This window comes from Stegastes partitus, unplaced genomic scaffold (assembly GCF_000690725.1).
Source record: "Stegastes partitus isolate 25-593 unplaced genomic scaffold, Stegastes_partitus-1.0.2 Scaffold72, whole genome shotgun sequence".
NCBI lineage: Eukaryota > Metazoa > Chordata > Actinopteri > Pomacentridae > Stegastes > Stegastes partitus.
The window spans coordinates 771,181-782,659 of record NW_007577803.1 but is presented as its reverse complement, the minus strand read 5'-3'; the positions used below and the strand labels follow the sequence as shown (position 1 = coordinate 782,659).

Sequence of the window (11,479 nt, the reverse complement as noted above, 5' to 3'; positions counted from 1 at the left end):
AAGTTGTAGTAGATTTAAAACTATTGAAGTTCACCAGAAGAGGAGGAGCTGAACCAAACATGTTCTTACAGATATTGTCGTACTTGATGAGTCTTTTTTCTAAATTAGTGTCACTATTAGCATTTAAGCAACATCTGAGCTAATGAAGGCTTTAATGAAAAAAGAATTATTGGACCGACTTCAATAACTGGCTTCAATTGTAAACATGTGGTTGAATTAAGCTGATCCAGATTAGGTTAACGAGTGCTGTTAGCACCACCAGTTTGTGTTAGATGGACTTAAATCATCTGAATCCTCCCAAATGAACATTTACGTTGCTGTACGTCAAATTCTCAGTTTTACAGCTTAAGTCTGCCTCACCTGAAAGGAAAACTTGATTTTGTTATTAGACTTTTTTTTCCCCATTTTTTTTTGTCATAATAGAGCAGTAAAGCTCATTTTCACACCTGTTCTGAACTAGAACACTCGTTTGAAGAGACTAAGTCTGGGTTCAAGTTGACAGAATCCACAAAAGTAAAAAGATTAACGAGGTTAATTGGAAACAGGACTTTAAGTGCAGCTCAAACACACTTTTTAACGGGACTCTAATGTGGCATTACAAACTACAAACAGAACATTTTGCTTATGCTCACCTCCGTTTAACTTATGTTGAGTTATTTGTTGTGAAACTGACCTTCAGATCTTTCTCGTTAGTGCCAGACCTGATATGTCGACCACGTTCTGTACCTTCCAGCTGTACTTTTATTTTAGAACCAGCACACAAATTACACACAATTGTCATGCTAGTAAGTTGAATGTTTCTCAACCTGTAATTCGAAGACTTTCTGCTCTGATGGCTGCACTTGCGTACCAAATCTGACATTCACATCTGCCGCTACAACTCACTAAAAGCTAACCTGAACTTTCAGAGAACATTTTGGATGGCAACTGCAATTTTCTTTCGGTTTCGTCGACTCCTGCTTTGTCCTAAAGTAGAGCCGAAGGACTTTAGCAGAAAGCCCGGTACATATTCAATACCGCAATCAGAGAACTGATAAAGAGAAGAAAAAGGAGACGGGAGGAGAGTAAAGAGGGAGAGAAGATGAGCGAAATGGCAAACAGGAGTGTGGAGGATTTCTGTCAGAAGCTCGGTCGTCTCCGAACACGTCAGAAATAGAGAGCAGACCGGGAGGGGATGGCGGGCCGATCGATAAGCTCTCACATTTCATCCTGCAGCATGTCTGTGTGCGTCTGCATGCGCCCGCTGTGTGTGCTCATGTGACTGTGTGCGCTGTTTGTCGTGTCACGTTTCAGCCTCGCTGGTTCAAAGCAATTGTGCCGGAGCGACGAGACAAACTGTCACATTATCAGAGAACGAACTCCACCGTGAACCTCTTCTGGGTTTCCATCACCGAGGAAAACAGAACAGCTTAACATACGACCTCGCAGAGATGATCTTGTGTGAAGCATCATATCTTCCTCAGCACCGTGAACCGACGTCATCCCGAACTAAACTTTTAAGTATTATACAAGCGCGGGTCGGCACCCAATTAATCTTAAGCGCATCCTCTCCGCAAAGTGTCTCCTAATGGCGTGGTAAATCAAAAGCTTGGTGTACTTGTCTGCGCTCTAACTTTGGAGAGAGTTGTTTGTGATCAGCCGCATCGATTGAACCGTCCAGAACGCTGAAGAAGATACCTGCTGACACAGCTCCAGCGCGGGCTCTCACATTAAAGCCAATTACATAGCTGCTTCTGCCTAAAGGAGGCCGACGAGTGAATAATTATAACTTCTCTGTTCTGTCCTTACTGAATCTTTAATGATGCGATACCATCACCTGTCCTGTGTAATTGATTGCGGTTGATCCGGTTTGGTGATGACCTTGACTTTACAGTATCTCCCATCTTGTCTCCTCTCCTTTCCCGCACATTTCCTCCCCTCTGTTTTCTTTTCCCTTCCTCTCCTCTCGTCACCCCTTCCCTTCCTCTTTCATCTCTTCTCCCACCAGGCCTGTAGATTCTGCTGAAACCTCCCGTAGCCCTTTTTTGCAACACTGAAAAGCAACGACTTATCTCCCCCATGCAACCCAGGCTTAGGAGAGAAGAAGAAGAAGAAGAAAAAAAAAGAAGAAGAAGCGAGAAGAAGTCTTCTCACCGCGACAAATCAAACAAGAAAACACACACACTCCCCACAGGCACAACTGCTGTATAACACCACTCTGCATTTCTTTTTTTTTTTAAACACTTATCCTCCTGCCGCTCTCATCTCCTTCTCTTCATCTTTCCTTGTTGCATCTTTCCTTCCCTACTTGAATCTTTTTTCTTTTCCCCCCTCCTCCCCTACCTCTCTTTCACTCTCTCTCTCGTCTTGCACTTCATTCACCATCGATTATTTCATCTCTTTTTTACAGTTTCCATCGTATTCCATTTTGGCACCTCACCGTTGCACTGGCAGGCAAATACTGGGTATTAGCAGCATTCATGGCAATACGCCACATCTGTAGGAGATACTTGAAACAACATGTATATTGATATTGCAACAAAACGAAAGCTAGAAATCTAATTCATATTGAACCACACCTTAAACCTACAGCCTTCCTCCTCCTGCCCCCCGGTTCCTTCTATCCTTTTCTATCTCCCCCTGTTGCCCCGTTTCTCCTCTCATAGCTACCTCTTGTTTCTTTCTCCCCTCCCCGTGCATAGACATCACCCCACTATCTATCTGCCCCTCTCGTCTATCTATTGACCTCCCTCTGTCTCTCACCGGGCCAGAGAACACTGCAAAGGCTGAGCTACTGTCCTGGTCGGGGGGGAAGAGCATTGACTTTTTTTTTGATGTGTTCCTTTTTTTTTTTTTTTTGTTCTTTTTCTCGTCACAGACTGTGTTTGATCTTGTTTCCCTCTTTAAGCGGAGAGAACAAAGCCCGTTTCCTTTGTCTGCAGTGGTTGTGGTCTTTTAGGACAAGGTGGTAGCCATAAGCCTTCAAAGTCGGAAACTCTCTGGAGTCGTTTCTTCGATTTGCTTCTGTTTTTATTGCATTAGTTGTCATGGAGTGGAAAACAGTATATCTTTATAGTAACGGTGTAAACCTTTAAAGAAAAAAGAAAAAAAAAAGTACTATTATATAAATATTTTATTTTTTACCATTGTATAAATATACAGTATTGATTAACTTATGTACTTTGATTGCAAGTTCTTTGGTCACCCACAAAGTGAGTACATTTAAAAAAACAAAACAAATAAAAATAGGACATTTTCTTTCTGTGAATTTTAGGCACTATTTCTAATGCTATTGATGTGTTGACTATTTTATTGTAACATCTTTTCTTTGTTTTTTTGTTTTTTTATTATTATTATTTTTTAAATTTGTGATTAATTGCAGAATCAGGAGTCTTGTTTCGATGACTGCATTTGTGTTTAGGTTCGATTCTGTCTCCCGTCCAGTTCTGCCCTCTCTCCCGTTCTCTCTTCATGTCTCACTCCAAGTCCCAAGAAGATGCGTGAGAAGGAAACTCAAAGGCCGTGGTTTTTGGTGGATAGTCTCGCTTTTTTTCTCTTGCACTCATCTAAAGAACTTAGCGTGTGTGGGTTCGTTTGGAAGACCACCTTCAAGAAAAAGATGACATTTTGAATAAGTTATGTCTGTCTTTTGCACTAATTTAATAAAGCCGTTACTGAAAATTCCCACACTGCTGTTCTGCAGACTGCGTGTTTACTGAGAGGCTGTTTCATCTACGGAGGTTGTGTCCATTTATCACAAGTGTTAGCGTGACGTGTGAGTGTTTTGTATATCTTTGCATTTTTGCATCTTAATCAATCACACTCATAGGAATGATTTGACATTTTAAGAGATGCTCAGGTTAACTTAGCATAACAGCCGGGGGGTGGGAGGGAGGGAGGGACAGCAAGTCTGGCTCTGCCCGTGGATTAAAAAAAATAAACAGGCCTTTTACCATCTCTGAATAGCGAACGAGAACTGGTTTAGTGCTTTTAAAAGGTTCCTTTAACAGAAAATCATCGAAAACAGCCATTAGAGCATTAGCTGCTGGAAGCTTTTGGTGGCGATAAGCTGCACGGTGTCAGTGGCTGCGACTGCATGGAATATGTTCATAACAGCGCTCTGCAGCTACTAATATATAGGAACCATTAAAGGGCGTTACCGGTGTAAAGTGAGCTGTAAGTAATGGAAGCTTTGCATTTCTCAAGGTGATGTAAATGGGGTTCAGTAGCGCGATGCAATTTGAAAGTAGACGAATGGTGTAAGCGCTGGATTAAACGCTGATGAGCTGTTCCTCTAATCTGTAGCCTGTTGCAAGTACAAAGCCAGGACTTTATATTCTTTAATCGATCCCATGCACAATACCAGTAATGCAATGCTAACTGTAGCCTTGGAGGCAATGTCAGGTAACGCCAAGCAGCAACCTCCAGGGCTGAAGAAGTGTTAAAGCTGCAGTTCCTTGTATATCCACTAGAGGCTGGCTCCAAACCTCTCATAGACCCCTATGTTAAAATGTCCAACTTTACAGCAGAAATAAACTTGTTTATAGTCTAATAAAGAAAACAGATTTGGTCTCTATAGCTAATGTCCATGTTCATAACTACTGTGCAGACGGTGGATGCTTACATAGTTCACCCATTTAAATTGTATTAAAGCTTAAAGTTTTGCATAGTTAGTGATGAGCTGTTCCTCTAATCTGTAGCCTGTTGCAAGTACAAAGCCAGGCCTTTTTATTCTTTAATCGATCCCATGCACAATACCAGTAATGCAATGCTAACTGTAGCCTTGGAGGCAATGTCAGGTAACCAAGCAGCAACCTCCAGGGCTGAAGAAGTGGCAAAGCTGCAGTTCCTCGTATGTCCACTAGAGGCTGGCTCCAAACCTCCCATAGAACCCTATGTTAAAATGTCCAACTTTACAGCAGAAATAAACTTGTTTATAGTCTAATAAAAGAACAGTTTTGGTCTCTATAGCTAATGTCCATGTTCATAACAACTGTACAGACAGTGGATGCTTATATATTTAACCCATTTAAATTGTATTAAAGCTTAAAGTTTTGCATAGTTAGTGATGAGCTGTTCCTCTACTCGTTGGTCTGTTGCTAGAACAATGCATTTGTTTGTTTGTTTGTTTGTTAATATCTGCCATGAAAACTAGACTATGTCCTTGATTTCATACCAACACTCCAGAGTAGGACTTCATTTCATCTATCCTCCACAAGGAAATACTGATGAAACTGCTCAGTCTGGCCTCAGAGGTAATGTCTGATAACACCAAGCGTCCACCTCGAAGGCTGAAAAATGATCACTAAGTGTCAGAAACTGCAGTTCCTTGAGACGGGCTCCAAAAGCGAGTCAGCTCCCAAAGACGCTCATGTTATTTACAGCAGAATTAATGGCTGCTTTGAGTGAGAAGTTGGTTCCACCCCAGAGACGTCTGCGTGGTCCACCTCAGCTCCACTTAGCGCTCTACCTCGTTGCTCGTTTTTGGATGAGCCTGGACTCAAGAGGAATCAGGTGCCGCTGGAGCCACCACACCGGAAACCACACAGGAAACGGGTCGACGTCATGAAGGCTTCATCCATCTAAATATGAAGTCGGTGGTTCTCAAACTTCTGGATTTGTTTCTTCAAGAAAAGAAAATTGATGTGAAACTTGAAAAGAGGAGATAAAATAAAGACACAGCAGAACGGCCGTCCCGCTGCTCTATTGCTATTCTGCTCTTTCGCTGACAGGTGCTGGACACTGAGTCAACACAACGACTTTCTTTCTGTGTTTTTCTGTCTGTTCCCACCGCTGCGGTAATGACGGCCGTTTTATTTCTGGTTGACGCTGAATCTCTGTGGCGCCACAGTGAAACCCAATTTGACTTGGATGCAAAATCCTCAGATCAAAACATTCATTTTTACTTATTCATGGGTTGAACTTTGTTTATACTGTTTTTTTTTTTTTCCTGGAGCCTTCAGCAACGCGGAGCTACAACCCAGTATGTGATGTCTGGGTTCCATTTTGATGTCAGCTCCCTACACAGGTAGCTGTCAGCTCTAATGACTGCAGCAGGCTTTCATCCAAACCTCCTCTCACTTTTCCAAGCTATTTTAACGAGCAGCAAGTCTTAATGCCCCTGTTGTCTTTCATTATCACTTGTGAGTCACTTCATGACTGAGATGATATCTGCTGAAATTCAGCTACTGCAGCGGAACCTGTGATCTGTGACGTTGACATGTATAGGGGTGAACACATCACTGTCAGCCCGTCTCAGCTGATCACTGCTTATCCTACTAAAAAAGAACCTGTTATTTACACCACACTGTATTGTGTTAGGGTGTGTCAGAGTCATCGCGGCTGATGGAGGCTTTAAAGACGACCTTTTGGAGGAAATCTTCTGGCAGGATTCTTTATACTCAGAGTCTAGTGTTGCTGCAGCTTTCCAAGTGTGATTCTTTACATTTAGGAGCTACTGTTTACATATTAGTCATTAAATGTGTACCAAATTAGCTGTAGTTTCTGTTTGCAGAGTTTCCACGGATAGACAGGCAGATTTCACAGAGAAACAGTTAAAGGCACGATGATCTACAGCAAGCTCAGGAGTTATAATGAGCTGCTTCCTTCACTGATTTTTCAGTGCATTTAGGGATGTTCTGTTTCTATGCACGTCACAGACAATGACAAGTAAAAATGCAACTCAAACAGTCCAGGCTGTGTGTCAGGTTTCAGAGAAGTCGGCCGAAGCATCGACTCCGTCACAGCCGCTGCTTCGGCTCCATTTGCTGACCGTGCTGCTCAGCGGGTCAAACCAACAGGTCAAACTACAATCACTAACTCCCTGTCGTTCCTAGAACACCGACACACACCTGCTCCTCTCACTAGAAAGCATCGCTGCCACACAGCTTTCCATCTGCGGCTCCTCTTCAACACACATCTCACTTTTTCAAACTTCTGCTGCAGACCTGTGAGCTCCACATGTGATGCTACGCGTTTGCCTGCAATGAGGAACGAACGAGGACACGATTGTCCAGAGACCGTTAACAGAACTATCCGGCAGTTTCCAGTTCATGTGCTGCCTTCTGACCTCCTGTGCAGAGTATCGCGCTATGCATCGGCACATATTGCCGTATGCTAATCAGCCGGGCTTTCCTGATTCATGCGGCATGTTTCCTTTGTGTGTTTCGTATCAGACGCTCACGGGTAAAAAGCTGCCTGGAGAAAAATTCTCTGATAGACCCAAGAGTTGACAAAGTAGGACAAGGTGAGCGCTGAAAGGAAGGACGAACCGGAGGTTTAATGGCAACAAAGTGGTTCCAACGCTGAAATACAGACGATGAGTTTTAAATGGCAGGAAAAAAAAAGTACTGTCAAGGAAAGGCAGGGTGACTTTACATCTGCCTCTTTGTGGTTTCAAGACCAAACCAGCCATTGGTTTTGCATTTTAATTTTGCCTCCTAATTAGAAGTAGCTGCTTTATTGATTTGCCAGCATGGAGGGTCTCCTCCTTGCAGCTCCTCATAAGTTTAATTCTGGAAATGTCAATAGCAACGATACTATCCAGTAATAATGATGCTATATCCTCCATCCACCGTCTCCCACTCAGCCATTCAGAGTCATTTATTCCCTCCTAGATGATCATTTAGCACCTATTAACACAAGATCCTCATCTGTAATGACCACTCGATTATCATTTTCGCTCTCATTCTACTTAGGCTCAGCAAGGTTAAGTAACGCCCTGAACCTGTGACAAACGTTGAATGAGCCATTGACAGATATTGGTGGTAATTACAGCCGCAATATATTCAACCAGGCCTAAAGGGTCTCTTTATTCTCTCCTCCATCCATCAACTGTTATTTTCCCTCACTTATCACTCCGATAATGTGGCATCACCTGCCTCAATCTGCCGGCCATGTCACCCTGATCCTTAGCAGCGGCCACATTAAGACATGTTGGGAGCTCTCAAACCGCCGTCGGTGCGCCTCAGCAGCTCTTAAGTTCATTTATCCGGTAATAAAGGTGAATTTAGGTGTTTTAGGAACGCTTTTAGCAACACTAGCTTCAGAAATCTCCAAATATATTGGCTGGACAGGAAGCTTGTTGATGTTTTTTGTGGTTCCCTGAAGATGAAAAGTAGGAAAAATCAAGCATCTTCAGAACCAACCACCAGCTTCAACCACACTTTGCATTAATATCAGTTACCAAATCTCACCGTCCTGTGCTCAAAATTAACAAAATTTGAATCATGCTTTACTCCCGTCAGCTCTCATCAGTGTAACTATACACCAGATAGGTTCTTTAGATATGAGCACAGCCGTATTATCAACCTTGACACAGCAGGAGTGCCGTTAAGGGCATGGATATTCATATCAAGCTGTACTACACTTGCCGGATGAAAGAGGCAAAAAGAAAGAGCCAACATCGACCTTGATCTGTGCTGAGATGAGGGTACCTTCCTCCAGCTTGTATCTGTAATGTGTTTTGATTAACAGTCAGCAATAAGAAGCAGATTTTCTCTCTTTCTTTCTTTTTTTTTTTTCCTTCTCAAGGTCTTTCCTTCCACATCGCGCAGCGTAGACTCACCTCCTTTTTATTTCACCACGTCTCATGTCAGCGCTCCGATTGTTCGAGTCTGAACTTTTCCTCACCAGTGGTTAACGACGGTCCTCTGGAGCTACACGTTTCTGATGACTTCTGGTCCTTATTGTGAAACCTTTGCTAAACATCACCACAGCCTGTTTTGGTGAAACAAAGTGAGCGATTCACAAAAGGATTATCGTAACTATGAAGTAAACATGGTGGGGATTAAATAAAAAACAAATCAGACAAGGATGAGTTTCTGCAGAAGAGTCTTCTCGCTACTCATTAGATCAAACACAGGGTTTTGGTTGTTTGTAGAGGTGTGGACGTCTTTAGCTGGCCGTAGCATCAATGCAAACTGTGACGCTTTGGTGCATTTTGGAGCAACTTCACTTGATTATTTCAAATTCATGCTACTTCATACCTCCACGTCACTTGTTTGACAGCTAAACAAAGTGCTAGCCACAACAACACAACGTCGTGTTCTGCTGGGATCGGAGCAGCCGTGTGAGTGTTCCCTCGACACGTCCCTCCCACCTAAACATGGCTGCAGAACACGCAGCCTGCACAACTGTCAAAGCTGCAAGACAAAGAACCAAAAGGTGTTGACCTGCCCTGCAACACCCTCCAGACTTCAGTCCAATCGAGCGTCTATAAAAAGCTGCAGAGTTGCTGCTTCTACTCTGGATCTACTTGAATCTTTTTGATTGCAGTGAGGTTTTTTTTATGCTATCGTGTGGGTGTGCGCTGTTCACAAACACACAGCAAAGTCTTTACCTCATTATGTGTCCTCGTCCTCATTAGCAGGACATCTTGAAAGAGCCAGAGAGTAAAGACCACAAAGAAAGAACAGTCTCCTTCGCCGCATGCAAAAATGCTCGGCTAATGTGCTGTAAATAGCCTCTCTGAGTCAAACGTCCACTTTGTCAAGTCCACGTCAGAACAAACACACCTTGTGAAGTCTCTCTCAGTCTGTCATTGATACGGTTCAAGGTCACCAGCATGCCGCCGTCTCATCTCCTGTGTTGTTAGACACCCAGAAAGCTGTTGAATAGGACGCCTTGATATGCTAATGGAGCAAAAAGAAAGATGGCAGTCGGTGTATGACTCCTCCAACGCGGCGCCTGTCCATCATATATTACCATACATTAACTAGCGGCTAAATTAAAGATCCTGATACATAAAAAGCAGCTTTTATCAGCACACCTCATACTTTCTGTAAACTTAGCAGCTCGGTCAACAGATTCCCGCTGTGTACACGGCGTTATGAAAATCAGGTCACAGACAGTTTGTGTTCACGTCTTTCATTATGTAAAGCAGCCGTAAACTTATTTAGGCTTTTGTGTGTCTTTTATGGCTTTTGGGCATCTAATAATTTGCCTTATGGGCTAATAATGTGTTGCCTCAGAGGATTTATTATTAAGCTGCTTTACGTTGTTGAGGTTTTGGAAGCTTCAGCAGTAGCTGCAGTCCCGGTTCCCAGGTCCCAGTTCTGGGACCCGCTTCAGGCCCGGTGGTCTTTTAAAATCATGCTTTAAACCTCTGACCCCCCCAAGCAGTTTCTGGGCGTTTTTTTTTTTTTTTTTGCAGGCTGTGGCCTCATATTTCACTGAATGTTCTGCACCTCGATGGAAACACAACAGAAGGAACTTAAAATGTGTTTTAATGCCATAAATCATAATATGGGAAAAAGTTAGATTAGTTTGATTGTTCCTTTTATAGCAACATGTAGAGCAGTTCATGTCCAAGCATCCATTGGTGATACCAGCACTGAACAAATGGTGACTTTGCACACTAGTAGTTGTATTTTTAATTCATTATTGTCTCCTATCTGCTGATATCGACCCTGAATCTTTGTCACATGATTGTTGTTTCCAGTTGAGTCACTAAAGGAGTTTTTTGGGGGGTTTTTTCAGGTCCTTGTTAGAGTTTTTGGCAAATTTTTAAATGCAGAACAAAGTCATTTTGATGAAACATTATGATGTCAAGCTTAGATTCAGTTAACATTGATTTGATAATTAGAAGTTCCAGGAGGGTCACACAGTTGTTTAATCTGTCTTTATAGTTTCTGGCTCTAATAAATGGACTCATTTTGGTGATTTTTCTTCAGCCAGGCTGCAGATTTTGGGGTTCAGAGTCATGCTAGCGGTAACAGTAATATGTCTCCTCTGCAGGGTAAACATCACAAACAGCAGTCAGAGGCTTTGTTATGTAGCTAAAGAAAAAAAATGAGATATATTACTTGGGATGTGCAACAACAAATGCGACGTGTCTGTCTGTGTATTTGAACACAGCGTGCTCTGTATAATGGCATTCAGTGACCTCAGGGGAGAATGAACACAAGTAGACAACATCCCATGAAATCACCGGGGAAAATAACCACGAGGCCGTGCTTTTGTTGTACACGTCGTCGACATGAGGATTTATATTATTATCATGCATTTCAGGCTGACCTTTGCATGTCTTAAGCGTACAATAGACGGAGCAGCGCGTGGAGACGCCACGCTGAGCCGCTCGGTGTAAACAGGCACAGCGACGTCGGTTTGTGCTTCCCAGACACGTGCACGCCAACCGTGGGACTAACCTCTGCTGCTGCAGGTGAAGTATTTTATGATGTCGTCCTCACCAAACCGGGTAACAAAGGGACGTATCAGAGCTCCCCAGAGTACCAATTTGTTTTCACTGCTGGGCTCGTCGTGTCTCTTCTGCGGCGGGAAGTCTGTGATTTTCCTCCCGATAACTACGAGGAGCAGCCGACGGACTCAGCATGTTTGCTCCCCGGGACAGATTTACACCTGATGCAACTCACTGGATGTTTGCACCGAAACGCACTGGAGGCAAATTTATGTGCAGACGTGTGGACGGAGGACCTTGATTACTCCCGAAGTAGCAAGAATCATTTAACAGGAGCAACGAGGAAGAGGAGGAGGAGGAGGA

The 11,479-nt window shown here is 43.1% G+C and overlaps 1 protein-coding gene across 1 annotated transcript in view; it reads left to right on the top strand.

Annotated features, from left to right (window-relative positions):
- Positions 1–3,668, top strand: part of cdh13 (cadherin 13, H-cadherin (heart)) — a gene marked incomplete at its 5' end in the record, with an annotated part of 203,020 nt that extends 199,352 nt beyond the window's left edge. Inside the window, one exon of the mRNA XM_008276457.1 lies at positions 1,988–3,668. Within this exon, the coding sequence (XP_008274679.1) occupies positions 1,988–1,995 (8 nt within the window). The remainder of the gene's footprint in view (positions 1–1,987) is intronic.
- Positions 3,669–11,479: the final 7,811 nt, after the last annotated feature.